This window comes from Drosophila arizonae, chromosome 2, assembly GCF_054131065.1.
Source record: "Drosophila arizonae isolate 15081-1271.41 chromosome 2, UAZ_ARI_1.0, whole genome shotgun sequence".
Lineage (NCBI taxonomy): Eukaryota > Metazoa > Arthropoda > Insecta > Diptera > Drosophilidae > Drosophila > Drosophila arizonae.
In genome coordinates, this window is record NC_142922.1 from 17,519,220 (window position 1) to 17,547,055 (window position 27,836).

A 27,836-nucleotide genomic window follows, 5' to 3' on the forward strand; every position below is an offset into this window, starting at 1 on the left:
TTTTGGGTAAACAATTTGAGTCGCGAATAAACAATTAACTTTGACCAGCGGCCGTTGCGCATCTTGAACTCATTTGCATCTTTTATTGTTGTATTGCGTGAGTTCACACATGTAAAAAAATAAAATAAAAGCATAAAATAAAAAAAAAAAGCCTCAAAAATGTATACAAATAAAAGAGAAAAAGTCTCAAAGAGGAAATATTCATTGGTATATATGTGAATATATTTTGGTGGACCAAAAGTAGCGCAGCAGCTGTCGAAGATCGATTGCCAGAGCTGCGAGTCGCATAAACAAATTAATTAGCATCTATAAGGTCGACACAGCATTGAAAATTGCATTGGTATATGAAAATAAACAGCACGCTTCGTGGATGCTGTTTAAATTAGTTGTACATTAAGTATTCACAATAGCCGAGATCTATTAACAAGCCTTACTTTCCAGCTGCAAGAGCTTGGCTTGTTGCTAGGTGGGCAATTTATTTTTGTATATTTTGCGAATGATGCGTACGGCAAGTTTTTGGGACGATTTGGTGGCCAGTTCGCAGTTGAGTGCGACTCATCTTTCAGCCGGACATTATTATTGGTTGGGTTGTTTGCGAACGCTGTTCACACCCTCAAAGTTTTTGGCAAATAAAAAATAAATCAATTAGCGCAATTCGCTGACTAATCCAATTTTCCACACTCTCCACACTTTTTCTCGCTGCAGGTACATTACGCCAGCCGCCGCAGCAACAACAACAACACAGGCCGTAAGCACAAATTGCAGCTCAACGGGCGGCACAAGTCTGGCGGTTTATCCAACAGCCACGGCACAGGTGTATCGCTCCAACAACGGACTCGATGTCCTCGACTGCGCCGGCCTGGAGCATCATAGTGGAGCAACAGGAACAGCAACCGGCAGCAATTCCAGTGGCAGCGGCTTTTCCCAGCGACTACGTGAGTTGGCCGCCTCCGCTGGATTGCTGTCACTGAAGCCACGCCAGCCGCTGAAGCCTGTGATTAAGACGCGAGGCTCGCCGGGTCCCGAGTTTCCCAAGAAGGTCACCTTCAGCGCCTTCGCCACGGTGCAGGTGGTGTGACTTTCCAACACTGAGCCTGGCAGTAGCGTGTTGGGGACGCAGGCACTATATAGCTAGGTAAACACAAATATGAGCTCCAAATAGTAAATATTTTGCTAATAGTTTGTTTATGTTTTTATTGCAGGTGGCGCGTGTCTTGCATTGTTAACCATTATTGTTGTTTTGTTGCTGTTATTAAATGTTTAGCATTAATATGGATCGACATCTGGCAGACTTGGAGAAAATATTCCTTAAGTTAGATTTATGTTTGTGCCATGTCTTTGGCTTCAATCTGTTATGAAATATGTACCAATATATGTATGCACCATAGCTGAAAATACCTCAAAGACCCTACAACCATCTTAAATTTGAATATCCAGCACAATCTTTAAATCAATCAATTGCACCAACTTCCTCTCTCTTTCAATGTTTTAAATGCTTTTCCTGGAAGACTGACATTCTTTTCGATTCGCAGTTCCTTTCAATATGTATTTCACTATTCACAACTTTATTTTCCTAAATCCTCAAACAGTATTTTCCCATCTTTGTATTTCTTGGCAATACTAAATTGTAATCATAATCCCAAATTGATGACTACACACAAAAATTCTAATATTTTCTATCGAATTGTAAATATGTATGAATTTTTGCATAGTCATAAATGTATATGTGGCGTTTATATGTGTAATGTGTAAGTCTGCTTGAGTGTATTTGTATATATACCAGAACTTTACATATGTATTGTAGAAAACACGATATAAGAGTAAAATGAAAGATAATTAACTGCCTTCTATGAACACGAAATATAAACACAATTGCTGTATATTGTATTCTAAATCTATGATTAAAAACATTAATTTAAGCTAATATTATGGATGATCGAATAAAAACGAGAGAACAACATATCGCCAAATTTTTATTAAATGAATAAGTGGGGGCTTTAATTTTTTAAACTTTGGCGCGTTACATGCGCAGCAGCAACTAGACGGGGAATATTTATTTAACAGATATGTTAGCATCAGTCGAATCTGTTGTGTAGAGAAGAAACTGTAAGTAATCAAACACAGTGAATTGCTTACATTTTAATAGCTTGCGCGCTGTAAAAGAAAATAAGATAGATGATATTCTGAGCAGCTGAGGAAAAAGGCGCTGTTTTAAGGAAGTTTGCTGTTGATAGAGGCGTAATAAGCTAACAGATGTATAGTGTCAGCATAATTAGCATAGTTTTCTGTTAGCTAAAATGTGGAGTCGGATACTGAGTCTGTTAACAGTAATTACAGCTGTACTCACATAGCTCAGACTTGTACCTCAAGCCACGATCATTTTTTAACAGTGAGCTCAAGCATTGCATGTGGAGCCAATGTTAACAGGTGGAGCAATTCTGTTAAGTGTTTATCTAATATAATGTGGCAACACTAGTGTTCAAAGAGTTTACGTACGCGCTTCAATGTGTACACACTGATGTTTTCCCGCCTTTTGTGAAATAATCACTGGCTGCGCAAATTAAAACATTCAAAGAAACTTGCTGTGTTCCAAATGGCAGATTCACCTTGTAAGTAATTAAATATTATTGCTTGATGTGTTTGTAATAAAATTGCCCAAACAGCTGGACCGCGTGTCAAACGACAACGCATAGACAAATCCGGTCGTTTCGCAGCGTTGGAGCGCCTCAAAAGTTTGAAGGGCACCAAAAACAAATGCCAAGTGGAAGATAAAGTGGACGATGTGTACGAAGTGGTGGACGAACGGGAATATGCGAAGCGTGCAAATGAGAAATACGGTGGCGATTGGATTGAAGACGGTAAGTAGAATTTCACATAAATGGCAAAGACAAGACTTATCAGCCAAATATGATTTACGTCTACGTCCACAGACGGCACTGGTTACGCAGAGGATGGTCGTGACTTTTTTGAAGATGAGGATGACTACTCTGATGAGGAAGGTCGCGATCAAAGTGATAACAAGAAAAAGAAAACGGGCAACGCTAAGAAGCGGCCACGCGACGACACAGGCCCAGCCAAGGGAAAGGCGTCTATTCGAAATCTCTTCAGCAATGCGATACCAAAGAAGGCGGACATCAAAAACAGTGTCAAGGATGACGATATTCTGGCAGACATATTGGGGGAAATCAAGGAAGAGCCTGCTGGCGACTTGTCTGCATCGCAGCAACAAAAAGTAATTGCGCCAGCTAAAATTGTTGCCGCTGCACGCAAATCCGATGCACTTGCGGCCAAGGAGTATATGAATAGCTTTCTGAGCAACATCAAAATGCAAGAGCAGCAGCGTAAAAAAGAAGGAAGCAATGATGACGAAATGCTTGATCGCATACTGCAGCCAAAGGCTTCAATGCAGCCTAACAAGAAGGCGACGACAATTGCAGCGTCGGCTCTAGTCAAAGTGAAGCAGGAGGAAACAACTGAGCAGCCCAGGAAGAAGGCAAAGAAAGAAGCTACGCCTGAACCTGACGACAATGACTTGGACTTTAGTTGCTTAGATGACGATGAGAACCAGTTCGAGTTGGCTGCCTCGAAGGTCAAGCCCGCTGTCAAACCAGAGCTTAAGGACATGTCCGCAGCAGTTGCGAATGGCGCTGCCAAACCAGAAGCAGAGGACATGAACAAGCTGCTTAACAATTGGGAGTCGATATGTCAAATGGATGATGATTTCGAGAAATCGGTGTTAGCCAGTGAAGCAGAGGCAGCCGCCGGCAGTGATCCAGTTGACGTCGAGCAACTGCGATTTTGGTACTGGGAAGCTTGGGAAGATGCGCAGAAGCTGCCCGGCGAAGTTTTTCTCTTTGGTCGTACGGCAGACGGCAAGTCCATATGTGTGCGTGTTCAGAATATCAATCGCGTGCTCTATCTTCTGCCCAGGCAATATGTGAGTATTAAACTAATGTCGGGGGCTGTAAACCATGATTAAAGTGTTCCAACTTCAGTTACTAGATCCCATTACAAAGGAGCCCACCAAGCAAAAGGTCACAGCGGCCGACATGTACAAGGAGTTCGATACGCACATTGCCACCGAACTGAAGCTTGATACGTTCCGTTCCCGAAAGGTTAGCAAGAACTTTGCCAACCATGCCATAGGCATCGATGTGCCGCAAACCTGCGACTACCTAGAGGTTCACTACGATGGCAAGAAGCCGGCGCCAAATGTCTTAAATAAGAAATACGATTCCATAGCGCACATATTTGGCGCCAACACCAATGCGCTGGAGCGCTTTCTTCTGGATCGCAAGATCAAAGGTCCGTGCTGGCTGCAGATTAGTGGCTTCAATATAAATCCTGCGCCCATCAGCTGGTGCAAAACGGATGTGACGATCACGGAGCCGAAAAACGTGGAGCTCGTGCTTGAGCAGGGAAAACCAACACCTCCGCCTCCCTTAACTCTGCTCACACTCAACGTGCGCACATCTATGAATCCGAAGACACTCAAGAATGAGATCTGCATGATTTCGATGCTCACTCACAATCGCTTTCATATAGACAAGCCGGCGCCGCAGCCTGCCTTCAACCGCCACATGTGCGCCCTTACCCGACCCGCTGTCTCCACTTGGCCTCTTGATTTGAATCTGCAGCTAACCAAGTACAAGTCCACAAAGATCTACAAACACGACTCTGAGCGTGCGCTGCTCAGCTGGTTTCTGGCGCAGTATCAGCAAATCGATGCAGATCTTATAGTCACATTTGACGCGATGGATTGCCAGTTGAATGTCATAACGGATCAGATTGTGGCCCTGAAGATACCTCAGTGGTCGCGCATGGGACGTCTGCGTTTCACACAAACCTTCGGAAAGCGTCTGCTGGATCACTTTGTGGGTCGCATGGTTTGCGATGTCAAACGCTCGGCGGAGGAGTGCATAAGAGCCAGATCCTACGATCTGCAGACACTGTGCCAGCAGGTTCTCAAGCTGCAGGAGTCCGAACGCATGGACGTCAATGCGGATGATCTGCTGGAGATGTATGAGAAGGGTAAGCGGAAGTCAGTTGCAGCTAAAATTATAATTGTCGCGAATAATTGTCTCTTATATCACCGGCAGGCGAAAACATTACCAAGCTCATCTCGTTAACCATGCAGGACGCATCCTATATGCTGCGCCTCATGTGCGAGCTGAATATCATGCCATTGGCACTGCAGATAACCAACATTTGCGGCAATACAATGACGCGCACACTTCAGGGCGGGCGGTCCGAACGCAATGAGTTTCTGCTGCTTCATGCCTTTCATGAGAAGAACTACATTGTACCCGATAAGCTGCCACAAAGGCATGGCGCCGTAGCCAACACTCAAACTGATCCCGATGCCACGACGGGTAATGACACAACGGTGGCTGCGGGCAGTGGAGCAGCTCGTAAGAAGGCTGCGTATGCCGGTGGCTTGGTGCTGGAACCTTTGCGTGGACTATATGAAAAATACGTGCTGCTCATGGATTTCAATTCTCTGTATCCGAGCATCATACAGGAGTATAATATTTGCTTCACCACAGTACAACAGCCGCACGATGCGGATCAGCTGCCTGTGCTGCCCGACTCTAGTGCAGAGCCAGGCATTTTGCCAATGCAGCTGCGCCGCTTGGTGGAGTCTCGTCGCCAGGTCAAGAAGCTAATGGCTGTGCCAGACCTATCGCCGGAACTGCAGATGCAATATCATATACGACAGATGGCACTCAAGCTGACTGCGAATTCTATGTACGGCTGTCTGGGTTTCGCGCATTCTCGCTTCTTTGCACAGCATTTGGCAGCTCTAGTGACGCACAAGGGACGAGAGATCCTGGTTAACACGCAGCAATTGGTGCAGAAGCTCAACTATGATGTGGTCTATGGCGACACGGATTCGCTGATGATCAATACGAACATAACGGACTACGATCAGGTCTACAAGATCGGACACACCATCAAGCAGAGCGTGAACAAGCTGTACAAGCAACTCGAACTGGACATTGATGGTGTCTTTGCCTGTTTGCTGCTTCTCAAAAAGAAGAAATATGCTGCCGTCAAGCTGACCAAGAACGCCAAAGGCGTGCTGATACGTGAACAGGAGCACAAGGGCTTAGATATAGTGCGTCGCGATTGGTCCCAGCTGGCCGTGATGGTAGGCAAGGCAGTGCTGGATGAAGTGCTCTCCGACAAGCCTCTGGAGGATAAACTTGATGCGGTGCATGCCCAACTTGGGCGCATCAAGGACCAAATTGCAGAGTCCGCTGTGCCGCTGCCGCTGTACGTGATCACAAAGCAATTGACACGTGCACCGCAGGAGTATGCCAACAGCGCGTCACTGCCCCACGTTCAGGTGGCGCTGCGCATGAATCGAGAAAGGAATCGACGCTATAAAAAGGGCGACATGGTCGACTATGTGATCTGTTTGGACGGCACTACGAATGCGGCCATGCAGCGTGCCTACCATCTGGACGAGCTGAAAAGCAGCGAAACTCTGAAGCTCGACACGAATTACTATCTGGGCAATCAGATACATCCGGTGGTCACACGCATGGTGGAGGTGCTCGAGGGCACCGATGCGAGTCGCATTGCCGAGTGCCTGGGCATGGATTCTAGTAAATACAGACAGAATGCGCAGCGGTAAGTGCAGCCTCCCAACTTGTAGTTTCTCTACTTACGAAGATCCTCTACACTCACACAGCGTCCAGCGGGAGCGTACGGAAGAAGCCGAGGGTGAGTCGCTGCAGAAGACCACGTTGCAGCTTTATCGCCTCTGTGAACCCTTTCGATTCAAATGCGTTAGCTGTAAGACGGAGCAGCTTATGGCCAGTGCCTATCGGCCGGGCCCCAACAGCAGCCATGTGCCGGTGTTGCAGCAGTGCGTCAATCCCGAGTGCCAGACATCGCCCATGCAATATTTGGTTAGCATACGCAATCAACTGCAGCTGTGCATGCGAGGCTATGTGCAGCGCTTCTACCGCAATTGGCTGGTGTGCGATCATCCCGATTGCAACTATAATACAAGAACCTATTCGCTGCGGCTCGAGCTGCGTCGCCCACTGTGCCTCAAATGCAACAGTGGTGCCATGCTGCGGCAATACTCGGAGCGCGATCTCTACAATCAGCTGTGCTACCTGCGTTTCATATTTGACCTCAGCAAGCAGCAGCTGCATCAGAAACGTGAGTGCAACAATGAAGCTCGCTGTCAACTAAGACTAACTATTTCAATTTATCTCTGTCTCTCTCTTTCTCTTTGCCTGGGTAGCTACTCTAACGCCTGAACTGGAGCAGGCGTATCAATTGCTTTATGACACCGTGGAACAGCAATTCCAATGCTCCAGCTACGTTGTCATCTCGCTTGGCAGCATTTTCGCGCGCAGCCTGGCGCTGTCGACGCTGATGCCGCCCAAGAAGGCGCAGCAGGATAATGAAATAGCCAGTAGCTTGGCGGATGTTTAGTTAATGCACAACCTCAACTTTTATTAAATCTACGCACACTCGCGAACACAAATATATAAATCTTTGATAAACTAGCTAAGAAATTTTTCGAGCGGAAAGTAACGAAAGGATTCATTGAATATATCCGTGAATGCCGTGCTCACCAGCTCATTGATCATCGGTCGAACAAATGGCAGGCCCAGTTGCCACATGCTGTTGATGACCCCGTCGGCCAGCTGATTCAATGGTTGTCCCTGCAACAGATTCCCTATATGCAACTCCATGCGGCCAATGTGATCGACCTCGACATGCACCTTGAGCAGGGAGCCCGGTTCGCCCACGCGTCGTACGCTCGTCGTTTGACTGTGGAATGCAGTGTGGACATCAGATTAGGAAATAAATATATAATTATAATACATATGTTAAGACAGCGCACCTGTAGTCGTAGAGCGTCAGATTCCAATGACCCTGTCGTCGCAGCTCGGTGCCCAGTATCTTGGCGAGGAACTCGTATTCACCCTCAAGACTCTTCTCGGGAAAGTATTGCGCATAGACGATGCGCTGATCTTTGGGCTCGCTGTGAAATTTCGTCACCTCGGAGTGCGACCAGCCGTATTCCGAGACGTTGCGCAAGATCAGCTTTAAGCTGCCCGGGCCGTGCGGATCGCCCCGACGCAATTCGACAAACGACGAGTGATGCGGATCAAAGGGCTGAATATTGTAACCGGGCACACCTTGTTGCATGAAGAGGGGCACATTTTGTTAACTCGCTCAATTCGACTTGAACTCTTTATAATGCTGGCTCACCTGTTGTGAAATAGGCGCGCAGATCGTTGAACACCTGTTTCATGCAATCGTTGTACGCATCCAGATTCGCTTCATCTCTGTGACAGCGGCCGATCAAGTGTTTCAGATCTTCGTCCACGTCTATTTGGCTGGATGCACTGGTTTTGCCCACAAACGCCGCAATAATAACAAACACAAGGAAAGTAACTGCTAAGCAGTGACCGTTACAGTTTGGAAGCAACTGTTGCGACATGTTGCTGCTTGCTTTGCCCCGCGCCCTGTCGAACACCAACGAAAATGATGTATGTGTGTAAGTGTGAAATGCTTGTATGTTTTGCTTATAGTCTTAAGCAGGTGCGAAGCGCAAACAGAGTTGACATTCAAAATATCTATTATTGAATATTTAAATATGTTTTGGCTTAATTACAGTTTCAGTTGCACTGAGCTACTGAAATTGAAATGAAATTCGTTTTAGGTAGTTATAGATGCAATTTTCAAACTGCTTGGCTCTAAATTCGTTTACGTTTACTATAATTTTATTTATTGAACAGCTTCTTAAAAGTAATTTTCAACTGCTGAGCTGGCTTGAACTGCTTTGACTGTTGCTGTTTGGAAGTTTGAAGTTCATTTTGTGCTTGAATCTTAAGAGCCATGCTGCGTCTTAATAGTTGTCTTTTAGAGGTAATTCCAATCCCAACATCGTTTACAAAAACCTTGCAGAGCATAATGAAATCAAGTCACGCAGAGCGAGGGCTGTGCCCATGCTGAATTCATTTAATAAATAATTGACTTTAAATAATTAGGATATCAAAAAATTGTCATTTAAAATATTTATAGAAAACTAAATAGTCTTTGTTGATCATCACTATATTTGAATATATATGATTAGAATCCACTGTGTCAATGGCCTCTGATTGTGTACTTAAACTGCGTATTTAATTGCGATTTAAACGGCTCTTAGTGCTTTACAATTGCAGCCGTTCGCAGTTTGAACTGGTTTCTGTCTTTGTATAGATTTCTTATCTGCGGGGCTGTCAATGCTTGACGGAGCTATCACGATTCTCAGGGCCATGTCGGAGTGCACAAACAGAAACACTTAGTTAACTCAATTTAAGGTACAACTTTTTTTTCAGGTGCTCATCAGGGTTTTTTTTTTCTCTCTCTCTTTTTGGTTTGTTTCTTTCTTGTATTATAATTTCCGCTGCACTTGACCTCTTTTTGTCGAAGTGCACAGCCACTGCTGTAGGTTTTTGCTTTTATTATTGTTTTTTATGGATTTTACTATGATTCATTTGCGGTTGTCATTAACGGGCGCTGGAGCGCAGAGAAGCATTTAGTGTAAACAAATGACTTGTACAAGACACAAACTTGCGGGCGAATAGAAAGATTGGACAATATGCAGCTCTATGTTTGGCCGTAGGCTAAGCTTTTTAGACCTGGCCACCTCTGTTGACATGCAACATCAACCAATATATATGTATGTAAAGACCACAACAATAACAAGCGGCAAATTGTGAATTGTGCAGCTTTGGATTGCTGCCGGCTCTGGCCAAGCTTCAGCTGACCAAAGCCAGCCAACAGCTGAAAGTTAGTCAGTCAGTTAGTTGTTGCTGTTGTTGTTAGTTTTAGTTGCAAATTGTGTAATTTCTTTTACCACTTGAAATAGCGCAACTCGTTGTGTGAGGCAAGCCACAGTTTGAGCTTCACCCACCTGCTGCAGCTCCGAAAGATATTTACTTTACGTTGTTTATCGCTCGTTTATTTTGATTTGTGGCGCTATTTTGGCACTTCAACTAGTTGACCACAAATGTGCTTCCTGATATTTGGGTTAGAGTGAAAATCAAAAATTCAACTTTTCGTTCCGTATGCAACGCCCGCACTCAGGTTTACAGTTAACTGTTCCGAATTCGCGATACCTTTTATATTTTATAAATACATTTGCTTAATATTTTTCTTTTTCTTTTTTGTGTGTGAATCATGCGAGCGTCAACTGGCAACTGACTTCAAATTTTGCAGGCCAGCCAAATATGTGAGTGGAAACGCCACTAAGACTGGGCGACTCGGAGAGCCCGGCCGAATAGGCTGCAAAGCTCATATACGCACACATGCTCGCACGCTCTTTGGTAATTGTCATTTAATTTCCTTATTTACTTTGAGGCAAACCCACTTTATGTTCGTAAGCCGTATGTGTGCCCATTTGTCGTGCAGTGGCCGAGCTGAATTTAATTAGGCAACATCGTGCGGCCGTTTGGTATTTATTTCATTATTTATTGTCGCGTACGCACAGTCAAGTTCATGGCGCTGAATACCTTAGGGTGTCTTTCGTGCGTGTTTTGCAGTCCAAAATGTAATAGCCAAATATTTCAATAGATATTTCGATCCGATTCGATACGCTGGGTATCTTAGCGAACGAAGGCTGTTGCCGTGCTTGCACGTGAATTGAAGCAAGGTTAATTTGAATTTAAACGTACTGTAAATACTGCCCGCCTATTTTTGTGGCGCCATCTGTTGCACAGAGTTGGTAGCTCAGCAGCGCTTCGTTAAATAATTGATTGGTTTGCAGTCGACATGTCTAACTGGAATTTTAAAGCGAATGAAACACTTTGTAGCGCCATCTATGGTACGAGGTTTATTGGAGTATTCGCTACGTTATATAGTCGTTAACTTTATATTTGCTAATTGGAATCGAAGTATAGCGCCATCCGTGGGCAAATAGCAACAACTATTAGTAACCACTATAATTGCAATATTGATTGAAATTTATGATTATACAACCGCAACCGCTTCGTTGAGTTTAAGCTGTTTGAAATTATTCAGCTATACGTTTCTGTGGACATTTGTTGATGGCTAGTGTGAAAATTTATTAAATACTTTAAATTTTGCTTAATATTATTTTGAGCAAGTGCAGATTAATCAGAGGTTCTCAATATTAAAATACTGACAAAAAAATGTGGAACGCTTCACGATTTTGCGTGTCATCCTTGCGCAGGGGCCATGCTAATCTTCTCTGTATCGTTCCAATTTTAGTATATGTTCTGCCGAAGCAAGAACGAAGTTCTCTTCGATAAAACTCATATTTATACTGTGATACAGGCGAACCACCAGTTGGGAATTACAAGCCATTACTGACATCTAGGAAGCGCACACAACTTTAAGGGTTGCTCTATGGCAAAAATGGTCTCTTTATTTGCGACGATTGTTATTTCCATTTAAATATGTATTTATTTTAGGGTAGGCATTTACGTGTGTATGTATGTATGTAGTACGGGTCCGTTCCGATTATTCGAGTATTTGGCAATTGATCCTAGAGTCGACGTTCAGTATTCATAATTGGGCTCAATGAGTCGCTTCGAGAAGTTCTGCCAGCGAGCGCGATTGAGCCAAGGCAGGAAACGGGTCGGAATGCGCTTTTTCAGGTTATAGTCCTCACACCCGGCTCTCAGGCACTTCCAGGCGTAGTTGTAGTCGCTGCAGTTCGTGCATCGGTTGCAGACGCACGACAGAGACCTTGCACATCTGGCCTCGCTGTCCTGTGGGTAGCAGGTGTCGTTCACTTTGAGGTAGCACAGAGACTTGATGCAGAGCCCATCCCGTTTGCGATGGTAGCTGTCTGGGCAGATATCGGACTCAATGATCGAGGTGCATATGTCCGAACTGGCGTAGCCGCTGTTGGAGGCGGACCAAGTTGGCTTTTACAACAATGCAGTCAGGCGGATGGATCTGCGACTGGTACTTACATGGTGGCACTTTGCTGGCAAATCACAAATATTATGCTCAGGCCAAGCAGCAGACGGAGTCTATCCAGCCCCTGGGGAATCAGCTGTGATTGAGGCATTGTCAATGCTTAGCCTGGGCCAGGGTATCAGCTACTGCTGCCCAACGGCTTTGGGGAGTATCCTTTTATATTCGCGCGATTCCTAATTAGATTCAAATTTATTTGAATAACATTGATTAATTAATGAAATTCGTTCATTAACTGCCCCCATTTTCAATTGAAAATCAATTTGTGCAGCGAGGCATGCCGCATGCGTCCTGATGGTCCAATGCCAATGCCACGGGACGATGATTTCAATTACATTGAATGCCTTATATTCGGAGTGACAGCGCCGCTAATCGGCAGTTCAAGTGCGCAATATAAATGAGTGGGGTTTACTTCAAGGTCTTTAAATCAGAATTATATTTTCATTTCAAATAAATCTGGTTAGCACACTAACAGATACATAAGATGAGATAAATGATAAGTGCAGTCAAATGTTCACTTGCGTTGAGTATTTCATTAGCTTTGTTCTCAGGTTCATAAACGAGAAATGGTTAGTTATGGGCAATCCGTTCAACGCGCTCCGAAGCGGATATGTTGATGAATTTCGATAAGTCCATATGACGGATTTGCCATGCTTTATTATAGTTAAGATTAATGAAATCTTGGATGGCCACGGGAAATCGGGTAAACTTACCATCCCGATCGGTCATCTGGTATCTGGCAATGAATAAAATATGAAAATAATAAGAATCATCGAAGAGTATTTAATTCTCACACTACCTTTTCGGCATGGATAACTTGAGCATCGATCGCTCTATATATCTTCCCAAATAGGGGCAAATTGCATATTTTTCAAACCGAAAGCTGCTGTAGAATTTGAAAAACTCCTTTAGTTTAGCTTGTACATTATACTCCGTAAGAGGTATTGCGTATGGTATTTCGTTCTGATGCAATTCGTTGAAATGATAAATGTAAGCTGTAAATTATTAATTAATTAAAGAATTATATTCAGCAATATTAATATTTTTATTGTTGCATACGTCCACTCCTTGGGCTTAGATTTTCCTGCAATTTTTCGATGGATGGAAGCTCATCCCGAATTTGCAAATGGAATATGAGCATCAAAAGAAGTAGATGGTTACGGAATCGCAAATGCAGTCCATGCATTTTTATCCAATCTCGCAAATAGATCATCATATAACGGGCTGCAAGCACATCTCAATACGTATACAAATAGTAGACGACGATTTGACATTACTTACCGATTGGCTGCAGTTTGAATAGATATATGACTATTTTGTTCTGGCTGTAGGCGTAACAGTTAGTGAAACTTAAGTCGTACTGTAAGTTCGTGTGTTTGTTTTTAATTATCACTAAGGGACAATTGCCGCCGCGATTTTCAATGCAAATCCATTTCGATTGTGAATCAAACACTTTTGAAATCATTTTCTGTCTCTCAGAGTCCTCCCAATTGGTATATTTCTTGTAATCGTAGAAGCTGTCGTCTGAATATAAGTATATGTAAGATGATTAAAATGACAAGTGAGACTGCTCCAGTTGGTGTACAAAAATGAAGCTCTTCTCTGGGACTAGATACTGATGATATCTAAACGTTCTGACGTGAAATATTTAGAGTATCGTAATAATGCCTGCGTACAGCAGCAATGTACACATTTGAAAACAAACAACCGTTATTTTAATTGTAATTTGGAAACTACTCGTAGGTTTTCATGGCTGTAGTCTGTAGCTCTTAAACTGAATAACATATTGATATACTTTAATTCGTAAGCTGTTTTTATATACATATGTATGTATGCTTCACTTGACATATCCAAAAAATGTATTATATCGAAGACCTTATTGGTTGAAGTAGTTGGAGTTGGAGCATAGGCAGGCATCTACATAACTATGTATGTATGGGCATTCAATACTTACCAAATTCTACGTAAATGTCCAAGTCGGATGTTTCCTGAGCAATGCCCAAGACGCGCGAGCCAAAAGGATGAACGCAAATTTTCCGAGTCAAGTTTGCTTTTAAAAATGTTTCCAATTCCGCTGCAATGTCATCTACTTTATTCTGTAATTCATCGGCGATTCGAATTTTTTCCAAAAGCTTTGGCCAATATTGAGTAAAGCCTGTAGATGGAACATTAATAAAATAATCTAATGGAAAAATCAGTTAATTTTCTAGCTTACTCAAAGACATATTGATATCCAAGCTCGAATCACTCTAAAGTTTAGACTCGAAACGTATTTAGGTAGTTCCCTAATGTGAATTGAATGAATTCTACCAGAATCCGATATTTCTGAGTAGTCTATAATGAAGTGTGACCATGTGAATAGTACTTTTAAAAAACCAAATGCTTTCATGCTTAGGAATCAGTGTTGCCAGATTATTGATAACAAATCCATTGAAAATGAGCCGGAAATTGAGGCAGACTGTGCAGAAGTCCTAAAACGAAAATGATTATAACTATTAATGTTCATAGGCAATTTAGCATATCAAGATTAAGCCTCATCAAGCATATACATGAATTCTTGAGCAACGTAATGAGCTAATCCGATTTAACTATGACTGCTCGTTTATACATACATATATATATGGGTATGTACATATGTATCTCTGTTAGTATGTCTGTGTGTATATCTGTCTCTCTGTCAGCCTTCTAACAGAAGCAAGAGACGAATAAGAAACACAGATCATTTAAGTTGTCTATGTATAAATATGTATGCAGCTCGAATGCTGAAAGCAGCTCAGAGTGTTCCCATTGGTCACTTAAGCTCAACTGCAACGACCCTGACCTGGGGCAGGTCTCAACATTTGAGCGCGATTTAGTGTTGTGAGTGAAAGTCGTCCTATATAAAGAGCAGCAGTTGCAGCATTTCTTCAGTCGTACTAGACCTGCTGGGTGTCAGTCCCAACAAATAATTTGTGAAATATATTTGCAACTTTTCGTATATTTTCTTCTATTTCTCTAACACGCTTTTTATTTTATATTCATTCCAATCTCTAGTCAGAACATTTGAATTTCTAATTATAGTCATCCACGAAAGTGAAATGAGTTTTGTAAATGACCGTCTTGCTAATATTATATTAGTTAAAATGGATTAAAGCGAATATTATATGGCAGAGATCTTTTGATAATTTCTAATTCAAAAAGAATTACCAAATAATTCACAAACGCCGTTTTGTACCGTTTGTTTACCTGAGGCTGACAGCGAGACTAATCTGTAATAATATGCTAACGTACTTCATAACAATCAGCTCTTGTTATCAGACCGTGCGACGACGGATGCGAGCTGCGGGAGGGTGGAGGTGTGCTGCTGATAGGAAGCACAGCCTAAGTCGCTTGGCTTTGTGTTTTCTCGTATTCCAATTGGCAAACGAGCGCTGAGCAGTGCGGACTGTTTCGAAATGGTGGTGGAGAAAGTTATATTGGCCTATTCGGGTGGCCTGGATACGAGCTGCATACTCAAATGGCTGCTGGAGCAGCGCTATGAGGTCATCTGTGTGCTGGCCGATGTTGGCCAGCAGGAGAACTTTGAGGCAGCCCGCCAGAAGGCGCTCAAAATCGGAGCCAAGGAGGTGGGTTAGCGCGCTAATCAGCGCCGATTGCTTCTAATCTCCAGACGACATACAATGTTGCAGGTAATCGTGGCTGATATCAAGCAGCAATTCGCCGAGCAGTACATATGGCCGGCCATCCAAATGGGCCTTATCTACGAAGAGCGTTATCTGCTGGGCACCTCGTTGGCGCGACCTTGCATTAGCGTCGCCTTGATAGAGGCCGCCAGGCGGCATGGCGCCAAGTACTTGGCTCACGGGGCCACCGGCAAGGGTAACGATCAGGTGCGCTTCGAGCTATGCGCATATGCATTGCAGCCTGACTTGAAGGTGACTATGATTGAGTGTGTGTGTGTGTGTGGATAGCAGCTAGCTGATTGCCATTTCTCCGATGTAGATCATTGCACCGTGGCGGGATGTGGAGTTCTGTCGCCGGTTTCAGGGCAGGCAGGATCTGATTGCCTATGCGCAACTTCATGGGATCGAGGTGACAGCAAAGCCGGCGACACCCTGGAGCACGGATGCGAACATGCTGCACATTAGCTACGAGTCGGGCGTGCTCGAGGATCCGAACACGGTGGCACCCAGCAGCCTGTACGAGCTGACTCTCGATCCCTTCACACAGGCACCAAAGACGCCTCATCGTGTCTGCGTCCACTTTGAGCATGGACTACCCACAAGAGTCGCGGATCTGGCCACTAGTCGAGTGTACAGCACGCCTCTGGAGATGCTCAAGTATCTGAATGAGCTGGGCGGCAGCTATGGCATTGGACGCATTGACATTGTGGAGAATCGCTATGTGGGGCTTAAGTCCCGGGGCGTCTATGAGACCCCGGCCGGCACCATACTCTACGCAGCGCACCAGGACTTGGAGGTGTTCGCCCTGGATCGCGAAGTGCTGCGCACCAAGCAACTGTTGCGCGATCGCATGTCCGACTATGTGTACAATGGCTATTGGTTCAGTCCTGAGGCGCTCTACGTGCGACGCTGCATTCAGCTGGCCCAGCAACAGGTCACTGGAGAGGTGACCATGGAGCTAGCGCCAGGCTACTGTCGCGCCATTGCCCGCAAGGCGGCCGATGCAGTTGCTGCACTCTACAACCAGCAGCTCGTCTCAATGGATGTCCATGGCGGCTATGTGCCGCAGGATGCGGGCGGCTTCATTGCGATCAATGCGGTGCGCGTACGAGAGCATGTACGTGCCTTCGGTCCCTACCAGAGTGACCAGAACTAGCTGATCAGCCACAAATATGAAAGCTATAAATAAATTAATGAACTAACTAGAGAATGCAGAATTATCAACTATTACTGAAATATTTCTCCGACTGCGCCATTCCCGGAAGAGGTTCTCATTGCTCTATAGCTATAGCTACTTTTCTGCTTACCCATGCATGTATATTTATAGACGTACATATGTATATCCACTTATAAGCTATGTGTCGAAGCGTTTCCGAAACCAATATGCCCTTTTCAAATTGCAATTGCAAAATTGTTAGCAGAGAGACTTTTGCATTTCAGATTAGTATAAATCACTTGTATATTGTATATTCTGGCCTTTGGCATATATACGATGTATGTATCTGTCTAAACTCTACGCAGTTGATGCGAGTCTGTCACTGCCCTCAATAGATGAATAAACAATATGAACAGCGACGGCTGACTTAACAGAACTAAAACTGATGTAAACAAATCAAATAAGCGTTGTTTATAAAACTCAAGCAGAGAGCCTCTCTGAGAGAGTCGTTGCTTATCTGGGAGAGTTTTCGTTCTGCGTGTCGAAACCGTTGCAAGTTTCTATAATTATAAATAAGTATATGTGGAATAAGTCTAATGAAATATTAAAACAATTCAATTCTGTTTTCTTTATATTGTAAATTTGATGACAAATATACAAAAACGAATATTGAAAAGTTTAACAAGATTATTTCGAAATTCAAAATATTTATGGCTTTAAGACTATCGATAACAATAATCGGTTACTGTCAACAGCGGTATATTTAGTATATTTTTATTAATTTGAAATAAATTTGATTTGTTTTCAATAGCGTGACAATTAAATTTATTTTAAAAATTCATACTCGCTGCACACTTTGCAGTTATCTATTCTAAATATAAATATAAATAAATCAATACATATACAGACACACACGCACATAAATAGATTGAGGCAATCATTCCATTGTTGATTTAATTTATTTTCCACGCAAATCAAACACAATCCAATACAAATTAACACACAGACAACTGCATATATACATATATATGTTTGTATGCGTATGTATGTGTATATTACGTACGTTTTTCCCAATTGCATTAATCTTGTTTCCGCAGCTGAGGAACGCACAGTCTGGGCAGGATGCTGGAGTCAGGCATCAGGCCTCAGGACGAGCTTATTGCACACATTCAACAAAAGACTTCTCTGTTGCGGGCGTTGGGTAGGCGTGGCATATTGCTTATTTGCACTAGCAAATAAAAGCATAAACTAATATTATGACTGCAAATAGAGCCAGAAGAAACGAACGCACAGACAGCTATGTATATGTACATACGTATGTATGGGTTCTGGTGACGATATATGTACATATGTATGTACATACGTACATGCGTTTGCTTAACAACAATTGCTGTTCAGACAGTTTGCAAGCCAGATGTATGATATAAGTCGAATGGCAAACAAGCTAGTTATGCATACCCATTGTCATATGTTGAACAAAGGGTATATTAACGCTAGGTTAGCTTAGGTGTGCATGTGATAGACAGGACTTCCCTTGACTACAGGGTATTTCGTTGCGTAGTCACTAAACTTTGAATGCCACAGCCAACGTCTCGATGTCCTTAGAGACATATTAAGCAAATACTTCAATATATTTTATGCTAACTCTGAGTTTTATACGTGTTCGGATAAATATTACATATTTATTTCGAGCCATGTACTTGGATGAGCATTAAGAGCCAACTAAGATAATCGTCGAAATCCTATAGCTTAGTACATAGTAGAAATACATATTTTCTTTTTTCGTTTGGAATAACATTTTAGTATATGATTTATCTATCTATGTATTTTAATTAATAGCTGATATTCTCTGTTTCAACAACTTGTCAATATTGTGCTCTAAACTAATTGTGGTAAGCTGAAAGTTCGTTAAGAGTCCTTTGACTTGTTTGTATGCAAAATGTTGGCAGACAGCCGTTCAATGTTGTTAACATACTTTTTATTTGCATGCCAGTGTGCGTGTTGTGTGTGTTTGGGTGTCTGCTAGTGTATGCGTACAAAGTTTCAGTTTTAGTTTTAGTTGCAGTCAGAAGCCCAACCTCAGCGGCTATCTCAGTTGGCAGAAAGAGCCAATACAAACAGTTTGCATACTCGACCAACCAGGCATCCATTTACCCATTCATTCTAGCATCCATCCAGCCATCTAGCCATCCGTTCATCCATCCATCACTTTCATGACAGCATCTACAACTTGTTGTTGTTATTGCTTCTGCTTCGGGTGAGGCACACGATCAGACATCGTTGACATTTTAACTTTGTGTTAAATGGCAAAAACATTGTGAAAAAAATGTCTTTTTGATAGAAATAAACATGAGGATGGGAGGAGGAGGAGGAGAGGCGAGTGAGTGAGGGGGTGTGAGGCTGATGCCCAGCATAAATGTTGGGGGAAAAAGTTAAGCGCTCGGTTTTGCGGGATTATTTGCGAGCTGTAAAGGATGTTGCTAGACTTTACTGCACGGCTTTTTAGCTCTTTCTCTCTCTCTCTCTCTCTCTCTCTCTCTCTTTCTGTCTAGATATTTATACTATTTTTTCAGATTTCTTACTTTATGGCTACATCAGCTCTTTTATATGCAAGCCCAACTTTTATTGAGTTGGCTAAATTGAATGAAAGGTTAACCCCATCAAAGTGTTTTCTAATTATGGCGCATTACAGCAGCAAACTGTGACGAGTAATGCGATTTTCTGGATAGCTGACAAAATCAGTTACAGATGTGGTATTAATTACGTTAAGCATTGCTTCCATAATCTAATTTGTGTTTAATGTAGAAGTGCTGGAGCTTGATGAATTTAATTTGAGGGAATTCTTGGGCTATTCGTCGCCCTTGTTCCATCAAGGGCTTCTACAGGAAATGCCAAAAGATCCGAGTTTACAGAGCATTGGATAACAATTTCGTAATTTCCGGCGCATGGGGAACTTGGAAAGATAACGGTCTTGGCATCTTGGGATAATTGCAAAAACGTGTTAGTCGCTGCTTTTGCAGGATGTCAGGGCTGCCAACTGGCAACAATTTACGCTCAGCTGGAGCTGCACCAGAATCGAGTTGCTGCAACGCCCGATACTTCAGTAAACATAAATTTATTTATGAGCATGTGGCTGTGTTGCGCACCCACGCCCCAATCTCCCACTCCCCCATGCCCTAACGTCTCCACGCTCCACGTTCCACACCCTGGCACGCGTATGGCATTCGAGTCGGGTTGGCAGTCCCGGCTGTTGGTCGTCTCACAGCTACTTCCGCCGCGCTTACAAATTGTTTGAGGGCGAATTTTAATTATTCTTCATTGTTTTGATAGCGACGCGTGCTGTTCTCCCTCACACTCGAGCTCCTGCTCTTTCTCTCCCAGCTATATATTTGGCACTATTTTGCAAACGCCTGCAGCTAAAAAAAAAAAAAAAAAAACGACAACAACGAAAGCAACTGCCGCATCGTGACCTCAGCGCGACCCGAGTGCTTGTTCATTTAGATTTGGCCCGACCCGCCAGCCCCCTGGTTCTCTCCTTATGCGCTGACAACTCGAGCTTTGAGGTGGCAACGAATCGGCGTGGGCTCCACTGCTGACCTAGTAGCAAAAACAATTATTCTTTTGTCTTTTTGTCCTTTTACCCAGCGCACATCCTTGCCACAGTTTCGCTGAGGCAGCTCCTTCTGAAGATCCGGTTAGCAGCAACTGCCTTCAATTCTCTTTGGTTTGGCCGGCAGAGGTTGTGATTTGAGTAGGTGATAGTATATTACCTAATTTAAGCTGGGATTGGCATAGGTTTTAATATCTTAACTAAGAGCTGATTTGAAAACATAATTGCCATATGTCTTCTCAATGGATTATAAGGAGTTTCGCTCAATTTGGGAATAGAGCAGTGCAAAATTTACAACAGCAACAATTTACAACTTTTTACTATACAGCATAGGGTTTAATCGGATAATGAAGTAAAGAGATCTCTCAAAGAATTCAATACATAGGTGTTAGCTCTAAGAATTTACAGAATATTTTCGTAAAATTCTTTCGATTGTATAGCCTTTGCAATCTTTGCAAAGTATCTTAGCCAAGTCCTTGGCTCCACCTAAAGATCCTCACGGGCAACTTTGCTGCGTGCCTTGGCAATTATATATAGAGGACGCAGTCCCAGCTGCACTCATCGAGCTCTGAGGATAGTTTCGTTGACATTTTGCGCTGTCTTTTCCCTACTTTGCTGGCGTCAAAGCTCGACGAGAACTCCTTCAAATTGAGCAGCTCAGAGGTGATGAGAGGCGCGGGAGCCGGGCGCACGACTGAGTTTTATTATTGAAATTTGTTTGTGTTGACTTTGTAGTTGGCGCTGCTTTTGGCAGCGCATCCCTTTTTGTAATTAAATGCAGATGAAACTTGAAAGCAGGTCACTCATACGCCTCGCTCTCGTGCCTCTGGCAACGAACTTAACTTTCAAATTAATTTTTATAAATAGCTTTTAAAATTATTACACTGACTGCCTGGAAGTGTTTGGCCTGGTCGCAGATGCAGCTAACGCCAGTTGCCAAGTGCTCCAGTTGCTGGCATTGATTGGCGCTCTTGCCCAATTTTAATTAATTTGTCAACTCTCAACATAAGAAATGAACTTAAGGTGGCCAATTCTTGCTAAACGATGGAGGAATTTCTCCCCTTTAAGGTATACATTCCACAGTTCTCTCAGATGGCGTAAAATGCTTTTGCTTGAAATAAATCATTTCATATGAATATAATTTATTAGAACTTATGCAAAAAGTTTTGATTGAAATACCTGACAGGTAGCCGAAAGTTGTGGGCGTTCATTGCACCATTGATAAGTTAATAAACCTGATTGCACCTAAACTATGAATCAACAAGGTAAATATTTCGATGAGTTGGGGAAACTATGTTTCAAAATGATTGGATTGATGCTTGATCAAAGCAGGTTTAACTTTTGCTCGACTTTTCCAATTAAAATACTTATGAGTGTTTAAAAAAACAAGCTAATTTGTGGTTTGGCTGAACTTTTCGTTCACTTGTGGTGGGTGCAACAATTCACAATATTAATATGTATAATAAAATGGATAAATAAATTCCAGAACACAATTTCCTAGCTAGACGACGGGCAGCTGGCAACGGCTTCTACCTGTTGTTTCTGCTGCTGTTGTTGTTGCTGAGGCAACTGTGGAACGTGGCAGATTATGCTGTATTATCACCTGTAATTCCTTATTGGCAATCAAAACTTTGCCGCTTGCAGCACGTCCTGGGCGCAGCGGCGGCGCCGCACAGGAACCGTCCACGGCGTCATCGCGGCCTGCCTGCCGCACTCTTATCGGATTTTCTAGTTTCAATAAAAAGCGAAATCTGCGCATGCAGCCGAACTTTTAATTTTATTGGTAAACTTGCGGCGACTCCCCAGGTCCTCTGAGTGGACATGGCTCCTCCACGGCTTCCGCCGTTGGGCAGCGGGGTTCTTCAGTCGGAGGGCAGTGTTTCGCACATGCCACCTGTGAAAGCGGGCGAAAACTTTGAAGTTGTTTTCCTTGCTTCAAGCGAAATTACATGTTTCAAACTTAACAAATTGAGGTAATTATACATATATTTATTTGTATGTAATATTGAATTAGTATATGATATTTATACCCTGAACCCAATGAAAATGGGAAATCAGGGTATAATGGTTTTGTTGTAATGAATGTAGCAGACAGAAGGAGGCGTGGCAGACACCATAAAGTATAATATTCTTGATGATCAGGGCGACAAGCTGAGTCGATTTAGCCCTGTCCGTCTGTCTGTCTGTCTGTCAGTCAGTCCGTCCGTCTGTCCGTATGTTTGAACGCGTCGATATCAAAAGATATCAGAGCTAGTGAAATCATATTTTCTTTTTCAAATGTCCGTGTATACAGTGCGGATATCGAGTTTATTATTATTATTCTACTACATACTTACACATACTTACACCGAGTCTCGGAGCATTCAGCTTTTGTCATGCAGCTGCTTTCACTCAGTTTGTGCCATATTCACTAGAAGAGTTGGCCCACAGTTTCAGAGGCCTTCATGAGGCCATGTTGTTTTCCTGAACGAGAAAATTTATCAATATTTCTGCATGTTTCATAGATGTTGGTAAATAGTTATCGAAATTGATAAATAGTCATCGAAATTGATAAATAGTCTTCGAAATCGATAGATAGTTATCGAAATCGTTAAATAGTTATCGAACTCGTTAAATAATTTTCGAACTAGATAAATAGTTATCGAAGAGTTATCGAAATCCAGTATACTTACCGAAATTGATTGGGGGGTCAACTAATGGCTTGGTGTTGCTCAATTTTTTGACTTATAGATTTAAAGTGCTTTATGTAACTTATGTCAGGGCTTACACAAGCTTCATAGTACTTCGAGTCTTGTAGCATTCAGCTTTTGTCATGCAGCTGCCCTAGTTCAAGTTTCAATTTTTGTTTGCAGTTTTTGTCACATTCACAGAAGCTTGGCCCACAGTTTCAGAGGCATTCATGGGGCTATGCTTTTTTCTGAACAAGCAAATTATGATCAACATTTCGACAAGTTTCATGGATAAACCATCCATCGAGTGTCATATCAATCAGCTTCTGTCATGCAGTCTCCGAACTAAGAGCATTTATATTTCTGTGAATCACTCAGTTTTGCTATATGCATAGAAGAGTTGGCCCGCAGTATTAGAGGCCTTCATGATGCTGTTTTTTTCTTGAACGAGCAAATTATCAGTATTTCCACATGTTTTATAGATGTCGCTAAATAGTTATCGAAAACGCTAAACAGTTATCGAAATCGATAAATAGTTATCGAAATCCTGTATACTTACCGAAATTGATTGGGGGGTCAACTGATGGCTTGATGTGGTGCTAAATTTTTAGACTTATAGATTTAAAGTGCTTTATGTAACTTATGTCAGGGCTTACACAAGCTTCAGAGTACTTCAAGTCTTGTAGCATTCAGCTTTTGTCATGCAGCTGCCCTAGCTCAAACTTCAAGTTTTGTTTTCAGTTTTTTTTTATCACATTCACAGAAGAGTTGGCCCACAGTTTCAGAGGCATTCATGGGGCTATGCTTTTTTCTGAACAAGCAAATTATGATCAATATTTCCACAAGTTTCATGGATATACCATCCATCGAGTGTCATATCATTCAGCTTCTGTCATGCAGTCTCCGAATATTTAACTTCTGCCATACATTCGCTAGAAGATCTAAACTAAGAGCATTTATATTTCTGTGAATCATGAAAATGTTTTATATTTCATTAACATCATTTAATTCAGTCTTTGCAGTGGCGTACTTTACACCGAGTCTCGTAGCATTCAGCTTTTGTCATGCAGCTGCCTTCACTCAGTTTTGCCATATGCATAGAAGAGTTGGCCCACAGTATTAGAGGCCTTCATGATGCTCGTTTTTTCTTGAACAAGCAAATTATCAGTATTTCCACATGTTTTATAGATGTCGGTAAATAGTTATCGAAACCGATAAATAGTTATCGAAATCGATAAATAGTTATCGAAATCGATAAATAGTTATCGAAATCGATCAATAGTTATCGAAATCGATCAATAGTCATAAAAATCGATAAATAGTTATCGAAATCGATAAATAGTTATCGAAATCCTGTATACTTACCGACATTGATTGGGGGGTCAATTGATGGCTTGATGTGGTGCTAAATTTTTAGACTTATAGATTTAAAGTGCTTTATGTAACTTATGTCAGGGCTTACACAAGCTTCAGAGTACTTCGAGTCTTTTAGCATTCAGCTTTTGTCATGCAGCTGCCCTAGCTCAAGCTTCAAGTTTTGTTTTCAGTTTTTGTCACATTCACAGAAGAGTTGGCCCACAGTTTCAGAGGCATTCATGGGGCTATGCTTTTTTCTGAACAAGCAAATTATGATCAATATTTCCACAAGTTTCATGGATATACCATCCATCGAGTGTCATATCATTCAGCTTCTGTCATGCAGTCTCCGAATATTTAACTTCTGCCATACATTCGCTAGAAGATCTAAACTAAGAGCATTTATATTTCTGTGAATCATGAAAATGTTTTATATTTCATTAACATCATTTAATTCAGTCTTTGCAGTGGCGTACTTTACACCGAGTCTCGTAGCATTCAGCTTTTGTCATGCAGCTGCCTTCACTCAGTTTTGCCATATGCATAGAAGAGTTGGCCCACAGTATTAGAGGCCTTCATGATGCTCGTTTTTTCTTGAACAAGCAAATTATCAGTATTTCCACATGTTTTATAGATGTCGGTAAATAGTTATCAAAATCGATAAATAGTTACCGAAATCGATAACTAGTTATCGAAATCGATAAATAGTAATCGAAATCGATAAATAGTTATCGAAAACGATAAATAGTTATCGAAATCCTGAATACTTCCCGAAATTGATTTGAGGGTCAACTGATGGCTTGATGTGTTGCTAAATTTTGCAGTTTTTGTCACATTCACAGGAGGTTGGCCCACAGTTTCAGAGGCATTCATGGGGCTATGCTTTTTTTCTGAACAAGCAAATTATGATCAATATTTCCACAAGTTTCATGGATATACCATCCATCGAGTGTCATATCAATCACCTTCTGTCATGCAGTCTCCGAATATTTAACTTCTGCCATACATTCGCTAGAAGATCTAAACTAAGAGCATTTATATTTCTGTGAATCATGAATATGTTTTATATTTCATTAACATCATTTAATTCAGTCTTTGCAGTGGTGTACTTTACACCGAGTCTCATAGCATTCAGCTTTTGTCATGCAGCTGCCTTCACTCAGTTTTGCCATATGCATAGAAGAGTTGGCCCACAGTATTAGAGGCCTTCATGATGCTCTTTTTTTTCTTGAACAAGCAAATTATCAGTATTTCCACATGTTTTATAGATGTCGGTAAATAGTTATCAAAATCGATAAGGAGTTATCGAAACGATAAATAGTTATCGAAATCGATAAATAAGTATCGAAGTCGATAAATAGTTATCGAAACCGATAAATAGTTAATGAAATCGATAAATAGTGATCGAAATCGATAAATAGTTATCGAAATCGATAAATAGTTATCGAAATCGATAAATAGTTATCGAAATCGATAAATAGTTATCGAAATCCTGTATACTTACCGAAATTGATTGGGGGGTCAACTGATGGCTTGATGTGGTGCTAAATTTTTAGACTTATAGATTTAAAGTGCTTTATGTAACTTATGTCAGGGCTTACACAAGCTTCAGAGTACTTCGAGTCTTGTAGCACTCAGCTTTTGTCATGCAGCTGCCCTAGCTCAAGCTTCAAGTTTTGTTTTCAGTTTTTGTCACATTCACAGAAGAGTTGGCCCACAGTTTCAGAGGCATTCATGGGGCTATGCTTTTTTCTGAACAAGCAAATTATGATCAATATTTCCACAAGTTTCATGGATATACCATCCATCGAGTGTCATATCATTCAGCTTCTGTCATGCAGTCTCCGAATATTTAACTTCTGCCATACATTCGCTAGAAGATCTAAACTAAGAGCATTTATATTTCTGTGAATCATGAAAATGTTTTATATTTCATTAACATCATTTAATTCAGTCTTTGCAGTGGCGTACTTTACACCGAGTCTCGTAGCATTCAGCTTTTGTCATGCAGCTGCCTTCACTCAGTTTTGCCATATGCATAGAAGAGTTGGCCCACAGGATTAGAGGCCTTCATGATGCTCTTTTTTTCTTGAACAAGCAAATTATCAGTATTTCCACATGTTTTATAGATGTCGGTAAATAGTTATCAAAATCGATAAGGAGTTATCGAAATCGATAACTAGTTATCGAAACCGATAAATAGTTATCGAAATCGATAAACAGTTATCGAAATCGATAAATAGTTATCGAAATCGATAAATAGTTATCGAAATCCTGTATACTTACCGACATTGATTGGGGGGTCAATTGATGGCTTGATGTGGTGCTAAATTTTTAGACTTATAGATTTAAAGTGCTTTATGTAACTTATGTCAGGGCTTACACAAGCTTCAGAGTACTTCGAGTCTTTTAGCATTCAGCTTTTGTCATGCAGCTGCCCTAGCTCAAGCTTCAAGTTTTGTTTTCAGTTTTTGTCACATTCACAGAAGAGTTGGCCCACAGTTTCAGAGGCATTCATGGGGCTATGCTTTTTTCTGAACAAGCAAATTATGATCAATATTTCCACAAGTTTCATGGATATACCATCCATCGAGTGTCATATCATTCAGCTTCTGTCATGCAGTCTCCGAATATTTAACTTCTGCCATACATTCGCTAGAAGATCTAAACTAAGAGCATTTATATTTCTGTGAATCATGAAAATGTTTTATATTTCATTAACATCATTTAATTCAGTCTTTGCAGTGGCGTACTTTACACCGAGTCTCGTAGCATTCAGCTTTTGTCATGCAGCTGCCTTCACTCAGTTTTGCCATATGCATAGAAGAGTTGGCCCACAGTATTAGAGGCCTTCATGATGCTCGTTTTTTCTTGAACAAGCAAATTATCAGTATTTCCACATGTTTTATAGATGTCGGTAAATAGTTATCAAAATCGATAAATAGTTACCGAAATCGATAACTAGTTATCGAAATCGATAAATAGTAATCGAAATCGATAAATAGTTATCGAAAACGATAAATAGTTATCGAAATCCTGAATACTTCCCGAAATTGATTTGAGGGTCAACTGATGGCTTGATGTGTTGCTAAATTTTGCAGTTTTTGTCACATTCACAGGAGGTTGGCCCACAGTTTCAGAGGCATTCATGGGGCTATGCTTTTTTCTGAACAAGCAAATTATGATCAATATTTCCACAAGTTTCATGGATATACCATCCATCGAGTGTCATATCATTCAGCTTCTGTCATGCAGTCTCCGAATATTTAACTTCTGCCATACATTCGCTAGAAGATCTAAACTAAGAGCATTTATATTTCTGTGAATCATGAATATGTTTTATATTTCATTAACATCATTTAATTCAGTCTTTGCAGTGGTGTACTTTACACCGAGTCTCGTAGCATTCAGCTTTTGTCATG

General features: G+C 41.8%; 6 protein-coding genes, 1 long non-coding RNA gene and 1 other non-coding gene across 14 annotated transcripts in view; 3 read left to right on the top strand and 5 right to left on the bottom strand.

The window, feature by feature from the left end:
• LOC108612145 (uncharacterized) overlaps window positions 1–1,960 on the top strand; it is a 55,682-nt gene extending 53,722 nt beyond the window's left edge. Inside the window, exons 2-3 of the mRNA XM_089467772.1 lie at window positions 706–1,135; window positions 1,203–1,960. Of these exons, the coding sequence (XP_089323898.1) occupies window positions 706–1,078 (373 nt within the window). The 3' untranslated portion in view covers window positions 1,079–1,135; window positions 1,203–1,960. The remainder of the gene's footprint in view (window positions 1–705; window positions 1,136–1,202) is intronic.
• Window positions 1,961–2,485: 525 nt separating this feature from the next.
• On the top strand, window positions 2,486–7,529 carry PolA1 (DNA polymerase alpha catalytic subunit). Its single transcript, XM_018000738.2, has 7 exons — window positions 2,486–2,609; window positions 2,664–2,858; window positions 2,931–3,937; window positions 3,996–5,031; window positions 5,100–6,636; window positions 6,698–7,176; window positions 7,262–7,529. The coding sequence occupies exons 1-7, from the start codon at window positions 2,594–2,596 to the stop codon at window positions 7,453–7,455; spliced, it is 4,464 nt and encodes a 1,487-aa protein (XP_017856227.1). The 5' UTR covers window positions 2,486–2,593; the 3' UTR covers window positions 7,456–7,529.
• Window positions 7,527–10,289, bottom strand: Jhbp16 (Juvenile hormone binding protein 16). 4 transcript variants are annotated; one of them, XM_089468149.1, is made up of 4 exons: window positions 9,958–10,289; window positions 8,242–8,498; window positions 7,871–8,168; window positions 7,527–7,797 (listed from the first exon to the last, which is right to left on the bottom strand). In XM_089468149.1, the coding sequence occupies exons 2-4, from the start codon at window positions 8,471–8,473 to the stop codon at window positions 7,527–7,529; spliced, it is 801 nt and encodes a 266-aa protein (XP_089324275.1). In that variant the 5' UTR covers window positions 8,474–8,498; window positions 9,958–10,289. The 4 variants fall into 4 exon arrangements, with proteins under 4 accessions (XP_089324275.1, XP_089324233.1, XP_017873497.1 ...); XM_089468107.1 differs by having other exon boundaries at window positions 9,932–10,289; XM_018018008.2 differs by having other exon boundaries at window positions 9,875–10,289.
• An 875-nt stretch (window positions 10,290–11,164) lies between these two features.
• Window positions 11,165–11,271, bottom strand: LOC149270463 (U6 spliceosomal RNA). The gene has a single exon (XR_016268788.1). It is a non-coding gene; the product is annotated as a U6 spliceosomal RNA (small nuclear RNA).
• On the bottom strand, window positions 11,165–12,113 carry LOC108609543 (uncharacterized). The gene is made up of 2 exons (XM_018001268.2): window positions 11,958–12,113; window positions 11,165–11,886 (listed from the first exon to the last, which is right to left on the bottom strand). The coding sequence occupies exons 1-2, from the start codon at window positions 12,053–12,055 to the stop codon at window positions 11,538–11,540; spliced, it is 447 nt and encodes a 148-aa protein (XP_017856757.1). The 5' UTR covers window positions 12,056–12,113; the 3' UTR covers window positions 11,165–11,537.
• A 255-nt stretch (window positions 12,114–12,368) lies between these two features.
• On the bottom strand, window positions 12,369–17,347 carry LOC108609075 (terminal uridylyltransferase Tailor-like). 4 transcript variants are annotated; one of them, XM_089467994.1, is made up of 8 exons: window positions 16,931–17,347; window positions 14,177–14,432; window positions 13,916–14,116; window positions 13,243–13,485; window positions 13,021–13,185; window positions 12,761–12,956; window positions 12,675–12,697; window positions 12,369–12,614 (listed from the first exon to the last, which is right to left on the bottom strand). In XM_089467994.1, the coding sequence occupies exons 2-8, from the start codon at window positions 14,184–14,186 to the stop codon at window positions 12,532–12,534; spliced, it is 921 nt and encodes a 306-aa protein (XP_089324120.1). In that variant the 5' UTR covers window positions 14,187–14,432; window positions 16,931–17,347; the 3' UTR covers window positions 12,369–12,531. The 4 variants fall into 4 exon arrangements, with proteins under 4 accessions (XP_089324120.1, XP_089324032.1, XP_017856250.1 ...); XM_089467906.1 differs by having other exon boundaries at window positions 12,369–12,697; window positions 16,957–17,345; XM_018000761.2 differs by having other exon boundaries at window positions 12,369–12,697; window positions 16,931–17,345.
• On the top strand, window positions 15,335–16,833 carry Ass (argininosuccinate synthase). Its single transcript, XM_018000760.2, has 3 exons — window positions 15,335–15,566; window positions 15,630–15,875; window positions 15,943–16,833. Exons 1-3 carry the CDS (start codon window positions 15,396–15,398, stop codon window positions 16,777–16,779), a joined length of 1,254 nt encoding a protein of 417 aa, XP_017856249.1. The 5' UTR covers window positions 15,335–15,395; the 3' UTR covers window positions 16,780–16,833.
• A 4,794-nt stretch (window positions 17,348–22,141) lies between the features above and the next one.
• Window positions 22,142–23,403, bottom strand: LOC149270464 (uncharacterized). The gene is made up of 3 exons (XR_016270573.1): window positions 23,062–23,403; window positions 22,726–22,852; window positions 22,142–22,283 (listed from the first exon to the last, which is right to left on the bottom strand). It is a non-coding gene; the product is annotated as an uncharacterized LOC149270464 (long non-coding RNA).
• Between the last annotated feature and the right edge of the window lie 4,433 nt (window positions 23,404–27,836).